The sequence below is a fragment of the Heteronotia binoei genome, chromosome 17 (assembly GCF_032191835.1).
Source record: "Heteronotia binoei isolate CCM8104 ecotype False Entrance Well chromosome 17, APGP_CSIRO_Hbin_v1, whole genome shotgun sequence".
In the NCBI taxonomy this organism is placed as follows: domain Eukaryota; kingdom Metazoa; phylum Chordata; class Lepidosauria; order Squamata; family Gekkonidae; genus Heteronotia; species Heteronotia binoei.
The window spans coordinates 33,937,937-33,956,769 of NC_083239.1; the positions used below are offsets into that span (position 1 = coordinate 33,937,937).

At 43.9% G+C, this 18,833-nt stretch overlaps 1 protein-coding gene across 2 annotated transcripts; it reads left to right on the plus strand.

Moving 5' to 3' along the window:
• On the plus strand, positions 1–16,565 carry LOC132585944 (uncharacterized). 2 transcript variants are annotated; one of them, XM_060257821.1, is made up of 7 exons: positions 1–67; positions 7,591–8,525; positions 9,985–11,000; positions 11,638–11,755; positions 13,093–13,725; positions 14,828–14,988; positions 16,186–16,565. In XM_060257821.1, the coding sequence occupies exons 2-7, from the start codon at positions 7,922–7,924 to the stop codon at positions 16,192–16,194; spliced, it is 2,541 nt and encodes an 846-aa protein (XP_060113804.1). In that variant the 5' UTR covers positions 1–67; positions 7,591–7,921; the 3' UTR covers positions 16,195–16,565. The 2 variants fall into 2 exon arrangements, with proteins under 2 accessions (XP_060113804.1, XP_060113803.1); XM_060257820.1 differs by having other exon boundaries at positions 6–67; positions 7,883–8,525.
• The last annotated feature ends 2,268 nt before the right edge of the window (positions 16,566–18,833 follow it).

Genomic DNA, 18,833 nt, shown 5'->3' on the forward strand with positions numbered 1-18,833 from the left:
GGTCGGGGTGGGAGGGCTCTGCGAGCGAGGACGGCTCCTCCCCTTTATGGTGGCTCTTTAACCGCAGGTAGGTTGGCGATTGGTTCCGTTTACCACAGAGTGGGGGGGAGGGGAGGCCGGCTGAGGTAACTTTTTTTTACCTCCGGGGGTGGCGGATTGCGAGAGGCTCGTTTAGGCCTTCGGGCTGCAGGTAGAGACGGAGGGCCTCTCGGTGGCTTCCCTCCGCTCCTCTCCACGTAGCGGCGGGTACCCGTTTGCCCTTCAGCGGAGAGCATCCTCCTGCGCTCCAGGCCTCGCTTTCCTTTCAGTGCTCCGTTTTCTGAGGCGAGGATGCTTTAAATCAGTCGGAGCACGGCCTTTCCCTCCTCCTTTTCCCAATGAGCCTTTGCATTGTTTGTGGTCGGATGAGAATACTTTCATTTTTTAAAAATTAGTTATTTAGCTTGAAATAGAATAAAGTAGAAGTCAACGTGGCAGATGCGGTTCAATGTGGCCAAGTGCAAAGTAATGCACATTGGGGCCAAGAATCCCAGCTACAAATACAAGTTGATGGGGTGTGACCTGGCAGAGACTGACCAAGAGAGAGATCTTGGGGTCGTGGTAGATACGTAACTCACTGAAAATGTCAAGACAGTGTGCGTTTGCAATAAAAAAGGCCAACGCCATGCTGGGAATTATTAGGAAGGGAACTGAAAACAAATCAGCCAGTATCATAATGCCCCTGTATAAATCGATGGTGCGGTCTCATTTGGAGTACTGTGTGCAGTTCTGGTCGCCGCACCTCAAAGAGGATATTATAGCATTGGAGAAAGTCCAGAAAAGGGCAACTAGAATGATTAAAGGGCTGGAACACTTTCCTATGAAGAAAGGTTAAAACGCTTGGGGCTCTTTAGCTTGGAGAAACATCGACTGCGGGGTGACATGATAGAGGTTTACAAGATAATGCATGGGATGGAGAAAGTAGAGAAAGAAGTACTTTTCTCCCTTTCTTACAATACAAGAACTCATGGGCATTCGATGAAATTGCTGAGCAGACAGGTTAAAACGGATAAAAGGAAGTACTTCTTCACCCAAAGGGTGATTAACATGCGGAATTCACTGCCACAGGAGGTGGTGGCGGCCACAAGCATAGCCACCTTCAGGAGGGGGTTAGATAAAAATATGGAGCAGAGGTCCATCAGTGACTATTAGCCACAGTGTGTGTATATGTGTGTGTGTATATATATAATTTTTTTTTTGCCACTGTGTGACACAGGGTGTTGGACTGGATGAGCCATTGGCCTGATCTAACATGGCTTCTCTTATGTTCAAGTTGCACCTTTAAGACCAACAAAGTTTTATTCAGAATGTAAGTTTTTGTGTGCTCTAAGCCCACTTCATCAGACCAGGAATCAGGTGTAGTGAGCATTTATGTATTTTATTTATTTATTTCTTAAAATTTTTATCCTGCCCAGTCCGCAAGCAGACTCAGGGCGGCTAACAATCAGTTATATAATGCGATTTGAAACCAATAAAATACATTTAAAAACATTTTGTGGTGCTATACAACTTTAATATGGCAGGATCTTTCTTTTTTCTGTTAGTGATCCTATGATATTCGTAGCACCTCAGTGGTGTGAGGTGGTGGTTCTCTCCCGGTTCAGGTGTTGAAGGCCTGTCGAAACAGTTCAGTTTTGCAGGCCCTGCAGAATTGTGAAAGATCCCGCAACGTCCTTATGGCCTCCGGGAGGGCGTTCCACATTTCTGGTGCCGCCACTGAGAGGGCCCTAGCCCGTGTGGAGCATAGCCTGGCTTCCTTTGGTCCAGGGATGGACAATAGGTTTTGTGTCCCTGAATGCAGTGCTCTCTGGGGAATATGCGGAGAAAGGCGGTCCTGTAGATAGGCAGGCCTCCAACCATAAAGGGCTTTAAAGGTCATAAAGCAGAGCTACATATAGCTGGTAGGCAGCGGTTTAGAATGCAAAATGGTACACATTTAAGATCCAATGACGGAATAGTAAAAATAACAAATTGAGCAAACCTTTGCTCTGGGTAACGTGAGTGTGAGAAACCAATAAAACAGTTACATGTCAAGATGTTACTATTTAATTGGTTTCTCACACACATGTTACCCAGATCAAAGGTTTGCTCAATTTGTTAATTGTATTGTTTTGTCATTGGATCTTAAATTTGTACCATTTTGCATTCTAAACCACTGCCTACTAACTGTATCTAGCTCTGCTCACTCTACCGGAGGAGGAGGAGAGCCAGTTTGGTGTAGTGGTTAAGTGTGTGGACTCTTAGCTGGGAGAACCGGGTTTGATTCCCCACTCCTCCACTTGCACCTGCTGAGATGGGCTTGGGTCAGCCATAGCTCTGGCAGAGGTTGTCCTTGAAAGGGCAGCTGCTGTGAGAGCCCTCTCCAGCCCCACCCACCTCACAGGGTGTCTGTTGTGGGGGAGGAAGGTAAAGTAGATTGTGAGCCGCTCTGAGACTCTTCGGAGTGGAGGGCGGGATATAAATCCAATATCATCATCTTCTTCTTCTACCGGATTCCTCGTCTGATGAAGCGTGCTTAGAGGGCACATGAAAGCTTACGTTTTGAATAAAACTGTTGGTCTTAAAGGTGCAACTTGACTTCTGCTTTGTTCTACTGCTTCAGATCAACACGGCTGCCCGCATGGATTTAACTTAAAGTATTTATTGGTTTAGAACAGACCAGTTAGCTGAGCGCTACTTGGGACCCATACTTCAGTCCCGCAGCCTTGAAGGGGGAAAAAAATCCCGTGTCCCTTGAATCAAGACTTAAAATGCAGAAACGGGCGATTGAAGGTTTTAATGGCATTGAGGGTAAAGAACATCCCCTGTTAAGCAACATCCTGTTAAGCCTCTGTTAAAGGGGCAGGATATTTTTCTCCAGGCCTGTTGGTAACCTCAGTTTTAGCCCACTGGTTTTAGTGGGGCAGCCCTAGAGGATTCTACTGTGAGACCCTTGGCCAGGAGTGGCCAAACTAGCACTCGAGAGCCACATGGTGGCTCTTTTACACATATTGTGTGGCTCTCGAAGCCCTTCCCTGCCCTGTCAACTGGCCTGGAGTATGCAGTTAACGTTGCTTTCTTTCCATCTATCTCCCTCATCCCATCTATTTCTTCCCTCCTTTCCCTCCCCTCCCTTTCTCCTGCCCATTAATGTCTTGTAGCTCTCAAACGTCTGACATTCTATGTAGCTCTTACATTAAGCAAGTTTGGCCACCCCTGCCCTTGACCACCGGGCACTCAGTACTGAGCACTGGATACTCAGGCTGTGAGTGGCATAGTGCTGACCTGGAATTTGGGGGTCACAGCCCCACTTGAAGCTTGCTAAGTAACTGTGGGCCGGTCATTCCCTCTCAGCTTCATTTATCTCACAGGAGTCTTGTGAGGATGAAAGAGGTCTGGGAGAATTGCATACGCCATCCTGACGTTTTTGAAGAAAGGGTGGGGTTTAAAAAATCCCAAAATTGCAGAGCCCAGCCTACAAAATGGAACTTTTTTTTAATGCTGTTTTTTGGAAAGACCTACTGTTGCTACATATGCATACGCAGTAAGTGTGTGTACTCTTCTTGCTTAGGGTAACCAGCAGTCTGGAAGTGGGGGGAAAGAGGGAGTCCCTTTAATTGAAACTTGATGGGAAGCCATGAAAAGCTTCACTTGCCCATTTCTATGTATTAAACCTGTATCTATGGGGCAGGACATTTTTTCTCCTTCAAGCTGTTGGCAGCCCTTCTCCTGCCTTTCTTGGTGCACCTGCTAAAAGGAGCAATAGGGCAATGAGGTGAAGTCACTCAGTGGTGGAGAGGATTCCTTCTTTGGCTCATCCCTCTCGGTGCTCAGATTATGTTTCTTGTCCCCAGCGCTCTGGGTCTGTTGCACATGGCCCTGGCCTTCAAACCAGGTCATAACACTGACTCTCCTTTATTGTATCATGTCACTCTCGTTGTATGCGCTTGCAACTTAGTTGACCACTGTTGCCTCAACCTGTTTAATCAACTATTTCACACATCTGATGGGTTTAGGATTTTACTGTCCCAAAATGTTGGGGTAATGGCTCCCTAAGCTTATTACGTTGATACTTAGTTTTCCTGCCAGATTGGCTCCTGAAGGCATCTTACAGTTCAGATGCGTAGCAATAAATTGTTTCAGTAAGGCCAGTTCCAAATCTATCAATATTTTGCATTTAAAATAAATGCAGAAATACAACATGGGCTGACTTGCCATTGATCTTCTTTCTCTGAAACCACCAGATCTTGGCTGCTGTTTGTGGGCAACTGGGAGTGGAGGGTATTTTCCTATAATTTTGTATTTCTTTGCTGCATTGATACCTTTTTTCATCACAAAACCTAAGGTGACTTGCCTTAGTTTCCCAGGAGCCCTCCCATCTAGGCAAAACCCAGACCTACTTAGCTTCAGCAAGAATACTGTGTCATGTGCCTTTCAGCCTACTTTGGGACCCCTTCCAATTACAGAGTAAGGAGGAGATGAGGCTCATCAGTGATGATGAAACTTACATGGAAAGAGGCAGTATACCTCTGCAATAGGAGTTTTTTGTGGGCAAACAGCAAAGGGAGGTTAATGCTTTCAAGCAGTGCTTGAGGATTTCACAGAGGCATCCAGCTGGCCGTGGTGCAAACTAGGGCCTTGGGCTAAATGGACCTTTGGCTTGGCCCAAGCTCTGTATCCTTGCATTAAAACTGTAATTTGGGAGTGATCCCCATGGAACATTGCAGGATTTATGAAAATGTTAGGCTTGAACCATAAAGCTACTGTTCTGTTCAAGAGGACTGGACTTCAATCCATGACATGCTGACTTGTAAGTAAGTGCCAAGGAATATAGGACTTTAAAAAAAAAAATAGGAAATTTTACTAGTGTTGCACTGTGAGGCTGCAATCCTGTGTATATATCTGGGAATAAGCCTTGTGGAATACAATATGACTTTTTAGCAAATGTGTGGGAGTTGTAGGTACACTTATTCGTAAGCAAGTTTCATTGAAATAGGCTGGATGTGCTTATATGCATGCATAGGACTAGGCTCTAAAAAGTCCTTTTTAAAGATAATTTGTACTATATTTGATTGTTTTTAAATAGCATGGAACAGAACCCATCTTTAAGTGAGGTGTATATTCTAACTGCAGTAAATTTTTATTATTGAATACAATCTTACCCTGTTCTTCCTCCAAGGAGCCCAAATCAGCTTTTCAAGAAGGTTGCCATTCAGGCAGCTTACAAGGCTGATGAGGTACTATGTGCATCCAGGCTCTTATGTGGTTGACCCATTTTGTGATTCCTGTGGCCAGTTTGTCAGCAGTGAGATAACGAGAACAGGAATTGTTCCATCAGCAAAGCTGTAGCATCCCCCACCCCTTTATTCACTATATCTCTCTGCCCTTTTAGACCTATACTAGTTCCACTCTTGATACACATATATTTATATTGTTTCACTTTCTTTCCAAAGCTTTTGATGTTAAGCATGTGCAATCTATTATAGTCATAGAATTACATTTTGTGATGTTAAAGAATGTAGAATTTGTGCCTAAAATTCTAACAAAGTTGTTGCCTGTTGCTGGCAACTAATTAAAGACACAACATAGATAGGATAACGCCAATTGCCTGAATGTTTATCTGCCAATTTTCATCAAATACTCATGACTTTTTTTTTTTTTACTCTTCTTGGTCCCAACCTCCCTTAACCTCACTATAATCTCTGCTTAGTGCTCTCTCCCTGGGCATGTACATGGTGCCCTCTTCAGACCCCACCTTTTCAATGATGTCTTCGGCTTAACTCCATAATCCTCATCTAAGGCTGTAACATAGTTTAACCACATATAACTTTACTCATACGTTTCTTACTACACTGGGGTCTCTCATCCTCTCCCTCTTTTTCCCCCATTATTAATTTTAGACAGTTAAGCTCCCTGTCAGATAGCTCTTATTTTGCTTATAAGATTCAAACAGTGCAATCCTTTACAGTGTTATTCCAGTCTAAACTCACTGAAATCAATGGGCTTGGAGTAAATCTGCATAGGATTTTACCGTAAATCACTGTGATGGGTTGCATACGTGATAATAATGCATTTCATTAAAACGTGATATTACCTAGACTAGAGCAATGGCTGGTGATAATAGCAAGGAAGTTTATTTTTTTAAAAACCACAGGGTTACTTCCTAATGCAAATGCTGATGATTTAATCTGGCTTGAGATAACAGAATAGTTGTAAAATATATATTACCCACTTAACTAGTTGGGGAAATGCTGATGCAGTCAGGGAAAGAGAAGCTTGCCCTGAAGTGGGAGGACAGTGTGTGGTTGCCTACTTTGCTGTCCTGCATTCCAGGTCAAGAAGTTTGTGTGAACATATACTGGCATCCTTGGACAAGAGTATCGTCACATCAGGCATACTGGTTTGTCCTTTCTCCCCAAAGAAAAGTCAGCCCACGTTGCAGGTATCTTTTTAGATGCCAGACAGTGAAGAAGCAAGTAAATTGCTGGTATGAAGACAGCTTTGTGTGTGTAAAGTGCCATCAAACTGCAACCAACTCATAGCAACTCCAGCAAGGAGTTTTTGAGGCAAATGAGAAGTAGAGGTAGTTTGCCATTGCTTTCCCCTGTGGGTCATCTTTGGAGATCTCCCATCCAAAATACAAAACAGGGCTGACCCTGCTTAGCTTTCAAGATCTGATGAGATCAGGCTGTACCATGCCATCTTCCCTCCCAAAGACAGCTTTAAAACACAACAGGGGCTTCCCCTGAAGCGTTTACTGAAGAGTGCCCTACTTAATAATCAGGTCCCTGTCTGGCTTGCATTTATTGTGGCTCAGGACTACATTTTTTAGTCAAATGCAAGCTTTTGAGCGCTGCTAACTTCTGCATCTCCAGATGTTTTGAATAGGAAATTAATCACTCATATAGCAAAACTTGCAAACAGAAAAGCAAACTTCCAAGTTTATCTGAATGAATGGATTTCAACCATGGGACACTGAATAATAGAGTACATTCAGCAGATACCCAAAAAATGTAGTTCAGTACATCATTTCAAATCCCAGTGTTGCCATGAAGCTTTTTGCTGGGTAAGCATGGGCCACTTAACTGGCTCTCTGCCTAGTCCTCCACAGGGGTGTTGTTGTGAATACAACATTGAGAAAGTCCCATTCTGCCTTCCCTTGGATACTTGGAAGAAAAGTATAATAAATATTTTTAACCCTTAGTCCTGGGCAGGAATGGAAAATGTATTTAATTTTCCCGTAGTCATATCATATTTTTAAGACACTTGGACATTTAGGATTTTTCCAGCAGTAACATCTTTTTTAAATTGATTTCCCCCCTGCTTAGTGGCACTCCACCAAGCAAAGCTGGAAGGTCACTAAGTAAAGCTGGAAGGCCAGATGCCTATGGATGAGCCGTTTAAGTCAGAGAATGGCTCCTTAGGCTGGAGGAAGGCTTCAGACTTTGCTGAGTGGAGCGCTAGAATACATGCCAGTATGATCAGATGTGGTCTGTATTGGATGTAGACACAAGGCCAAAGACTTTCTGCTTGGGATGTTGTCTTAGGTAAACTAAAGCTTCCTTCCCCCAGGAGAAGCAGTGCCCGGATGGCATTTTCTTACGAGTTCTGCTCTGGAACAATTCATATTGGGTATGAGCGAAAGATGAAGCAATTGCAACTGCCCTAAGTTGAGGTTCTTTGTTTTGGAGGCTGCAGAACTTGTTTAATCTGTGTATAGAGGATATATGGAAACAGAGTGAGTATCATCGAAGGGGGATTGCCTACAAGGAGACTGGAAACCCTGAATTTCTTTGCATTTCCTTTTCTGGCATCTGAGTTGCTGGTGCTTGAATTCCCAAAAGCCTGACCTCTTGTGCATCAGCTTCCATCAGCAAAGCACTTTGGGTTTGTCTCGAGAACAATGAGGCGTGACAGACCCCAAGAGCGGGCAGCCAGCTGGCCAGCAGAGCACATCAAGGTGCTCCTTGCCCTGTGGACTGAGGCAGCAGTGACTCACGATCTCAGCTCCCACGGGAGGAACCGTGCAGTGTATGACGGCATTTCCCAGCGTCTTGCAGAAATGGGCATTTATCGGACTGGGGACCAATGCCGGGAGAAAATGAAAGGTCTGAAAGTGGCCTACCGCAAAGCCAAAGAAAACAACTCAGTGGGGCGGCCCCCCATCAAATGTCCATTCTATGATGAGATAGACCAGATAATGACACAATACATCAACTGCAGGCCAGGCTTTCCCTCAGAAGCTAGTGAAGGATCCAGCACCATTGTGGACAGGCAGGAAGGACTCCCCATCTCGGAGCCCTGGGGGTCCCAGTCTGGCATCTCTGAGCGATGGGGATCCCAGGCCTCGGGACATTGGTTATCACAGGCTGCTGCTTCCGAAAGTCAAGGGACTGATGAATTCAGTTATGTCCAGGCAGAGTCTCAAGATGCCTTTGGTGAGATTCAAGTCATTCCGGTCCAAGTGAAGGAAGAGGAATCAGAAGATGAGATATCACCTGAGCTTGGTAAGCACTCTCGTTTGTTTTGCCTGAGTTTATGTCAGTGGACTCTTTGCAGGAGGATATCTCAGGTCGGATTGACTCCTTGCTCTATGGAGTATACTGTTGGTCCTTTGATTTGAAGTGTTTATTTAACTTGAGACATTAATTAGGTCTTCAGTCCCCAAAGGCTCTGATCAATCCTTTCTTAATTCATTGGTACCCATATGTATCTCAAGCACTGGCCTTTGCTCTCTTGTGGTGTCTCACAAGAACTGCTATTGTCAAAATTATGCTACCATCAAATAAGCAAATAACTCAAAAACATATCTGACTTGGCAGGCAGGACATATTTTCAGAAAGAACATTAGTTCAGTGGGCTGTTAGGACACCCACTGTATATTAGGTAGCTTGCTCATTCTATATCTTGATGCTTACTTGACTAACACACTTCATCCCTTTGGACTGCAGGATCCTTCTCACAAGGATAACATACCCTGTGAATATTCCTCAGTGGAAATATGCTAGTCTTCAGAGACATTGGCCAATTCTGCACTTCTTTAATCCTGGTTCAATCCTCTTCCCAAACTGATTTTCTACACTAGAATCACAAACTCATAGAGTTGGTTTCTGTGATTCCATGATTCAAGTGTAGAATGTCAGTTAATGGACAGGGCTGAACCAGAATTAAAGCTCTAGTGCAGAATTGGCCTTTCTCTTCAGAGTCCAAAGATCCTGGCACCCTAGATATACCTAAGAAGGGGCCATCATAGTATTTCCAGTAGTCTAGTTAACTGCAGCTAGCTCTTTCCCCACTGTTTCTTGCTTCTGGAAATTTTAGATGAGAATTCAGTATCCCAAGCTGAAATGGTAAACGGAGCTGCCCACAGATCCATCTGTAAAAGGAACACAAATGGGCAATTCCATTATATGTTTGTTTCTGTGTATTCATGAAGCCTCTGGAGAAAGGGAAACTGCAAGTGGAGAAAGTTCTGTTGCAATCAAATCTAATCAGCAGAGTATAATGAAAATTAATGTGCTTGGGCTTGTGTTCTGTATATTAAGTTTTCTGCATCTAACCTTGCAACCAGATTCCTGTAATACCTAAACTCTCTTTGTCTTTGGCTGCTAAAGCCCATTCAAACAATCAATGTGTGTGTGTGGGGTGGGGGGATAAAATGGTACTTATGAGGCTATATCATTTTCAGGGGTTCACATGTTTGACTGTTCTCCTCCCCCCAGTCTGCCTTCCCATGTTCCAAACATAGTGACTGGTTATATAGATGAGTATAATTGCATGTTCACAATCTTCTTGTGAAGACTGGTTTCTCTGAAATTTGTTTCACTTTTCTCTGAAGTTTGTCCCATCAGTCCTTATAAATCCTCTTGCTTTCTCACTCAGGTTATCCCAACTATTAAAAGTCTTAGATATATGTACATAATGGCATTCCTCCAGATGTTCACTGGGTGTTGTTGCTTTTTATAGATGTGCCCTCTCCTATAGTGATGGAAACACAACCTACGCCAAGGCATCTCATTTCCATGCTTGACCAGCGTCCTCACCTTCGAACCCGGAAGCAAAAAGTTCAGGGAGAGGGCCAGTCAAGCTATCAAAGGGGAGCTGGCCAGAAGTACAGCCGTTCCCATCATCTGGAGCTGCAGAGAATGCAAAGACAGGTGGCCAGCCAAGCCGAGGAGAAGCAGAGCTTAGCAGAGTTCATCCAGCATGACAGGGAGATGCGCCGGGAGGACAGGGAATTCCAGGCCCAGCTCTTTGAGAAACTTTTCCAGAAACAAACGGAGCTTGTCCAGGCACTGTCTCAGAAAGCTCCTGTCAGCCCTACCTCCACTGCCTGTCCCAATGTCCTACAGACCTTGCAGGTGTCTGCCAAGAGTGGAGCAGGAACAGCTGCAGGCCCTGGTTCTCAGCTGCAGGCTTTGCTAGAACAGATAATGCAGGCTGAAGTATCAGGGAAGGGCCTAACCAGGCTTGCTGTGAAGGAGGCTCTTGGAGGAGCTGTGAAAGTGCCTCCTGAAGTACAGTACTGGACAGCTGAAGAGATACTGAGATGGCTGCTGTCTCAGCAGTCACCTAATGACCAGTGCCAAGAGGTGTTAGCAACTCCCAGACCAGGGACTGGTCCTGGTAAGGGCCTTAACAAAGCCCAGCAGCTCTGCGGTAACAACTGTGCTAAAGAGACAGAAACAGACATTGACATTGAAACCCAGCGGCAGTGCTTCCGGCAGTTCTGCTACCAGGATGCCTGTGGACCCCAGGAGGTTTATAGGTGCCTGTGGGACCTTTCGCATCAGTGGCTGAGGCCAGAGGTCCACAGCAAAGAGCAGATCATGGAGCTGCTGGTGGTTGAGCAATTCTTGAGTATCCTTCCTGAGGAAATCCAGACCTTGGTCCGAGAGTGTCAGCCAGAAAATGGCAAGGAGGCTGTGGCCCTGGCAGAGAGGTTCCAGCTTCACTTTGAGTCCAAGAGGAAACGGGACCGGGTGAGATCATATTGAGAATTAGTTATTTGTGATTTGGGGGGAATATGAGACATCACACAGACTCCTCTTTGGCCAAGGAATCATGAGAATCCCCATCTCTGTTTTCAGTGGCAATTCTAGCCTCCCAGTTCAAGGATGGGGAGAACAGGGAACTGGTGCCTGCAGTCCAATTACTGGAAGCCATGCCTTTTGGCTCCCTCAGAAATTGCAGGGTTTGGCAGACACTGCATTCACATCTTCTAAACTGCTATGATTGCTAGAAATTTGCTTTTTAAAAAAGGTGAAAATCTCATGATTACAAAACACCAGATTCAGAACCACACATTAATATCCTAGAATATGTTTAGTCCTGTGAAAAGGACTGGAAGCACATGCAGTTGGGTTTTGTCTTTCAAGGAGACTTTTAAAAGGGGGGAGGGGTTCCTCAGCAAGAATTTTTTTTAAATAATCAGCTTATTAATAACATAGTAAATCTGTATACATCCATGGCTTTTACAGGGGTCTTGATGGACCAAGGGTCTGATTCAGTATAAGGCAGTTTCATATGTTCATATATGTTCAACAGCTCCTGTATCCCTTATGGAGCCTGTTATTTGAGCAGCAAGTGATGAATACTGGTGTGACATTCTTGTTCCAGACACGAGTGTCATCTGAGGACGTGGTTCCAGTCTCTTCCAGAGGAAAACTGGATGACAATGAAACACAAGTGTGTGTCAAAGATAGCCAAGAGAACCCTGGGAGGGCTGGCTTACTTGGTAAGGATTTGCTCATTACATTGAACATGTCTTTTGCTGTAATAGCGCACACTTCTTCGCTGAAATTCGCATAGCACCCAATGATTCATGCAAGTGTAGCAAACTTCACAATACCGGGGAAGGCAAAACATACCTGGAATCAGTAGAGCAGCCAATGGACAAAGGGTGGGGGGAGTAGATTCCTGATGACAAGGGAAGCTAGTCATATCCATTACCTAAATACTCTCAACCTAACAAGGCATACAAATAAAAGTATTCAGATGGATGTTTGAAGATACATGGGATCAATGCTCCCTCTAAACTATGGAGTCTTATGAGCAAAAGTTCTACTTTGTGAGCTACTGCATAAATTAGTTTGCTATGGGGCTATTTTTCCTGAGCTAAGACAAAAATGTGTGAGTCAGAGGCTAAAAAACTGTGAGCTAGCTCAGCTTAGAGGGAACACTGCTTGGGGTATCACTTTAATTTGTGACAGTAACAATGCCACACTCAAATAGTATCATGTGAATGCTGGTCATTAATTACGGTTTATTAAGGAAATTAAAGTTTATCTAGGAAACTCTAATATATGAAATGGCTGTATGGCCTGAGCACCCTCTGTCCCTGCTCTGAAATATTATTATTCATGAATTGTGATAGAGATTTCACTGGTAGATGGTGTTCTGCAATTTAAGATCTAGCCAAGTTCTTAGGAACTGCAGATGTATCTTTGTAGGGTTCTTGCTGTTCCAAGCAACACTGTCTTCTGGAGCTGAGCTGGTATTATTTGTTCAGTGCTCAGAATGTCTAGGTATTTCTTCTGCTGCTGCTGCTTCTGACTTTGTCAGCGGGACCCAAGGGCGATTACAAGTATGATGAAAATTTGTCAGTCAGTAAAAAGATTACAAGATATGATAACATTTCAATCTAACAGCAGAATTTCCTAGTAAGATAGGGAAAAATGCAGTTTGCCTGGGGTCACAGAACAGGGGGGAAACCCGAACAATCCATGCAAACATTTCTAGGGCAGCAGGGCAATCAGTGTAGGAAACACTTTATCCCTAATAAAAGTTACCTCCTGGAGTACCACAAGATTATTGTGAGGTTAAGGAAAGACTTCCAAACATTTTTGCACAACTCTAAATGCTGCATTCATGATTACTTTGGCTGCATCAAGCCTCCTCCCTGAGGGCTTGTGTCTTCAGACACCTGGCTATGAAGTACAGAAGTATCATCCAGGGATGCTGCACCTGAGGGTAAAGTGCCCATTCCCAGTCTAGGGCCGTAACCAAAAGCCCATCTGTTATTTTTTTCTATCTTGGCAGGTCTCTCGAGATAAACTTATTCTCCATCTTCAGGTACAGAAGCGCACCTTCGGCTGAGGAAGAGACCAAAATCGGGTCTGAGAGAATGGGTCACATCCAGGCAAGGTGGAGAACATGGAGAGGCAACAGCAAAGCACAGGAAGCTGGATAATAGCTTAGACGAGCAGGAAGTGACTGAGGTTGTGGAAAGAACAAACCGCAGGCCAACTCCCAGGCCAGGAAAGCAAGATGGAAAACCAAAAGGGCAGGAAAGATCTGTTCCAGAGCATTCTCTCGCTGTGGCTGGGGAAAGCACAGCTGAGGGGCAAGCCAAAATGGAGGGCAGTGGCAGGGCTTCAGAATCTCTGACTGGGGCACTTCCTTGTGGTACATTGCGCACAGGAAAGATGCCAGTAGGCCTCATGCCTTCTCAGCTGGCTTTCGACAAGGATGACATTGTCTCCAGCCCTCGGCGTAGGAACGACAGCCGCACATCTCCTGAAGCAGATGGACCTTCTCTCAGTGACAGCATTGACCTGCTGCTGGATTCTCCGTGGAGCGGAAACGGCAGTGGTGACACAACCCACGATGGGCCCTCTGATCCCAGGGTGCAGCCATCCTGTGCCACCTGCGCTGTGCTGAAGGCTGAGCTAGACACCATCCGTGAGGAGCTCAGGATAACTCAAGGTAACCAAGGACATGAACAGCAAAGGCCACATCGCTGGCTTAGGTTGCCAGCCTGTCTCTGACCATGCTGTTTTTCAAGAACGTGTATTGTGATTGCATGCTCATGTGGCAGGCAGTAACTCCCTTTCGCATTGCTAATGCTTGCTGTTACTGCTGTATATGACAGTGGTTTAGCACGAACAGTGTGCTAGCCACAGACTGTACACATGACGCCGCTCCACTTGACTGAGAGCAGCATCCCTGGGGAAAGTCATTTCCCTACTCCCCTCGCTCCTTAACATCTAGAAGCATTTGCACCCAACCCAGAAGCTTCGTTTTGGTAACCAGTCCCCTGCAAGCAGCAGCCAACATCATGGGGAAAACACAAGTACAGAGAGAATCATGGGGGGGAAGTTTGGCAAGAGTGTACACTTTGGGATTATACTAACCAATAAACCTTCTAATAAATTCCTTTTTTTAATTTAAGGATATTTTATATAACCTTTTCCTATAGAAATTTCTGAAGTGCTTGAATCTACAATATTTCATTCCATAATGACAAAATAACATTAGCTCAACGTCACAGAAGTCCATTTAAACATCGAAGCAGTTATTCCTGGAGAAAGTGGACCTCATGCAACTCAATGTGTTACCAAAAAGTTCTGTTCACCAGTTCTCTTAAGTATACTCGGTCCTATGCTGTTCCACAAAACTATTCTTCCTTAGAGACTTAAAAAGGAGAATTAAAGCATACCTGTTTTCTCTTGGACATTCAATAGGTAAAAATTTACATTCCTCTCACAACTCCAGCCGGCCTTGGGATATCGTTTCACATGTAGCTTTTTCAAAGATTCCACGACCCAAGTTGTACTTCTCATTAACAAACCTCTATGCAACTTCATCTCTTTAATGCAGTCGATCTGTCTGCTGAGGTATCCTTGCTCCAGAGCGTTCTCTCCCTGCGGCTGTTCCCTTGTTCATGTTCATAGTGATGATTGAATTCACGTCTCCAAGGAAGAATGGCTTTGCAGAGCAGCATAGGACTGTGAGCTGCCCTCTTCCTACCAGTCACTCTGTGTATTGACAGTGTTGCAGGTCAGTTTCATTTTTGTTGTTTGTACAGCTTCCACACTGTATGGACTCAGTGGGACCTCCTTGCGAGACTTATCGGAAGCTCTTGGGACCATTGCACACATCCTCAACAACAGGATGTCTTCATCAACGACAAATGCATCCCAGAAAGTTGCTGAAATCCCTACTAGGCCAGTATGGCAGGAGAGAAATGTAAGTCCTCTCCTATTCCTTGTCCTGTGTTTAAAAAATAAACTGGTTCTTCTCTTATTATCTGCTTCCCACTTTTTGTTCCAGGATTCTCAATCAATCTTTCTCTATACTGAAAGCAGGTAAAAGGGAGGAGGGAGCACAAATGCAAGAATATGGTTTAGTGGGAATTTATATTCCCTAAACATTTGGCCTTGTTACTTGCTTTGTAAGGTGGAGCCTGCCACTTTCCCCTCACTCCAGAGCAGGTGCCTACACAAAAACAGCTTCAATAGCGCTTTTAAGATAGGAAACCTGATCTGAGCAGGGTATAGAAGAACACTTTTGTTCTTTGTCTAAATCTACCATCCAGCACTCTCAGAGGACTGCTCAGACTGGATGACTTCAGAAGTGAGTGAGGATTGGTATTGGGGATCAGATCAGACCAAAGTCCACCTCCTAAAAGGATTCTGAGATGAGGGAGAGACAGGGGCTAGGACTACGGTGTATGTATGAAGCGAATATTGAGGATAAGGGACCCCGGTCTAGGTCATGTGGAATAGCCCTCCTTGAGGAAATGCAGCACAAATAGTACAATTGCAAACCCCCCTTTCCCCCTTTTTTCTGCAGAGTACTGTTCCTTAAGGAGCATAATGCATCCAGGTGTGTGCTTTTCATCTCTGTTGCATGATAACTGGTTGGGGCAAGCCCTGAGGGTTTTTTCCCCTTAGGCGTTTGTTTTCAGCTTCATTCTGGACTGAATGGTTTTGTTCCTACTGTGTTCCTATAAATCACTGCCAGACATCTTGAATGAGAGAGAATGCCACTAGTTCACTTGGCCCTCCTAATCCTAAACTGTTGTGACACCTGTGAGAGGTTCTAACAGTCATCCCTCCAAACACAGAACTTAACGAGTGTTGTTAAACCAGAGTTTCCAAATGTTTGGGTTACAGGGAATGGAAAAATACTTTAACAGCCAAGAACTGTTGAACGGGACAGGCTTTTGGAAAAGCTTTCAACCTTTTTTTAGTGTGCTTAGAGAGCAATCCTAACCAGGTCTACTCTGAATTTTACTACAGTCCTATTCAATGGGGCTTACTCCTAGGAAAGTGTCCTTAGGCATGCAGTGTTAGTCTGCACTTGTTAAAGAGAATATATGTGAAACTTCTGCTTGATTCACTAACAGGTTTGTTTGTTTTTCTTTTTAAAATATATTCTTAGCGTTTCTGAACTGCCGAATGGCCTGAACATATACCAACACCAAGGCAACCAAGAAATTCGACAGCAATAGTGACAGCATTAGGATGAAGGCCTCAATTTTAGCAACAACAGTGCCCTCAGCTCCTGTTCTGTGACTGACCTTGCTAGACTCTTTCTCCCCCTCCCCTCCTTCGAACATCATGTATGTTGCTCAGGCTGCAGCAAGACTTAGAAGCTCCAGAGACGATGCTCTTTGCCTGCAGTGGTGCTGATGCTGACTGTCATGATTTTGTTTGCCTTTTAAATGTTAAACTAGGGTTTATTTGTGTTTGTTTTTTATACAGTAGTAGCTGTTTCTTCCCTCTCCTGCTCAGACCTCAAAATAAAGCAACTAGGAACCAGTTTTTGCTTTTTTACTTCTCTCTGTGGGCAATAAATCCCATCCATGTTTGAGGCAATGGGGCTGTGGTATCAAAATATAATAATTTTGCAGGAAAAAAGGCACACTTTGCCTCTGGAAGGAATCTTGGGCTAGACAGCTGAAAAGATTTAAGTGGTATGGCCTGGTTTTATAGCAAACAAAAGAGTGGATATTTTCTAATTGAATCCTGTTATTTCTCAGTCACTCAAGCAGAAGACTTTTTCCCATATAGATTCTGTGATTCCTGCCATCAGCCTCTTAATTCTTCTCTAAATAAGATCTGTTGTTATTCTTGAACACAGTGCTTGATATGATAAGTAAGAACATTTGTTGAGAGTGGGTTGGATTTGGTCAGCTTGCCCATACAATTCCACCCAATTTCCCCTTTACCAGAGCCCCTATCCCATATTACTTCTGTCCTCCATGCATGTCCTGTAATCTCCAGCATAGCCTTTTGGGTGCAAAGCAAACTCTCTCCTTTTTTCAGCAGCAGAAAAGATGGCTGGATCCAACCTAGTATTCTATGACCTGAACTTCTGAAATTGCATTATATCCCATCAGACCATTAATCTGTTAAGTACTGTTTTCTCTGGCTCAGCCATAAAAATCTTACATCTTACATATTATTTATGAATCCATTTTTATTTCAGTCTTCCTATTAAGAGATCAAAGCAGCATAGATGGTTGTGCAAGTTTTTCTCCTCACAACAACCTTGTGAAGCAGGTTAGACTAGGAGCTGGGGAGCCAAGATTACTCAGTAAGCTTCGTAGCTGTGTGGGTACTCTGAACACATAACCCTTGATCAAAGTCAACCAAGCTGTTTCTTTTCTCTTGTTTTATTTTTACTTCATTTATACCCCACCCTACCTATCACCCCAATAATAAAACAAAGCAGCTTACATTGCTTCCCCCCTCCATTTTATACTCACAACAACCCTGTGACGTAGATAATGCGGATTGTGTGACTAGCTCAAGGTTACCCTGAAAGCTTTGTAGCAGAGTGGAGATTTGAACATAGGTATCCCAGATCCTAATCTAACACTCTAATCACTGCACCACATTGGCTGTGATCACACATGCTAAATAATGCACTTTCCAACTGGATTCTCCTGTGTGAACTGGCAAAATCCAGTTGAAAAGTGCATTGAAAGTGCATTATTCAGTGTGTGTGATCTCAGCCATACAGCCTTCAAATCTAGCTTCCAACACGGGAATAATTTAGTTTAGTTTTATTTACGATTTATATCCCGCCCTTCCCACCAAGGTGGCTCAGCCATGAGCCCCTTAAGGAGGGGGAAAGTATGGGGTATGAATGTTTTATTGATAAATATGGAATACTGTAACTAAAGTTCACTGTGCCAACACATAAAAACTAGCTGTAATGTGTTACCAGCAACACTTCTAACATCTCACTTCCAAAACTTGGCATAAGCAATACTATCACAGGCTAGGGCTGGCCACCTGACTAGAATCACAGAGTTGGAAGGGGCCATACAGACCATCTAGTCCAACCCCCTGTTCAGCACATCCAGCCACTGCTTGTGACAGTGGGTTGGGTTTTGTCTTTCCTGGTGAATTGATCTGTCAAATATTGGTCACCTATATTAAGAGAATTACCATGATTAAAGTACCTTTCTAACAAATCATCTAATGTGATATGCTAATCATGAAAACTAATTGTCATGAAATAATAAGTAACTTTTAAAAACCCAAGAACTGCTTATATAAAAGGTCACAGTTAAAGTAATCTAGTATACTGTGTTCTGTCAATTATGAGATTAGGGAAGAGTTCAAATACTCTCCTTTGGGCCTTTGGGCAAATTGCTATCTCAAACTTGGCTGCAAATCTGTAAAATGGAAATTATAGTGTTTATTGCCGTCATAAAGCAAACACTTTAAATAATTCAGTTCCAAAAACAAATCTTAGACCTGGAAGGTGTGAAATACTAAAGAAAATGGATCCTATTAGAATATGTGTAGGTCATTTTGTAGAAACAGGTGGCAGAGCTCATTCAGGGATTGTTATGCAGCTGCACCTACTATTCAATGGACAAGGTAGGTAGGTGGGGAGGAGGAGGGGGAACCCTCAGAAAGGTTCAGGAGCTGTGCTCCCGTGAGCTCCTGCTGAATTCAAGGCCTGGATATGTATAATGCATTTAGATCACCCATCGATTTAACACTTTTGAAGACTTGACTGTTGAGGTTAGCTACCATAAAACGAAGCAAATTTCACTTCATGCAAAGCCA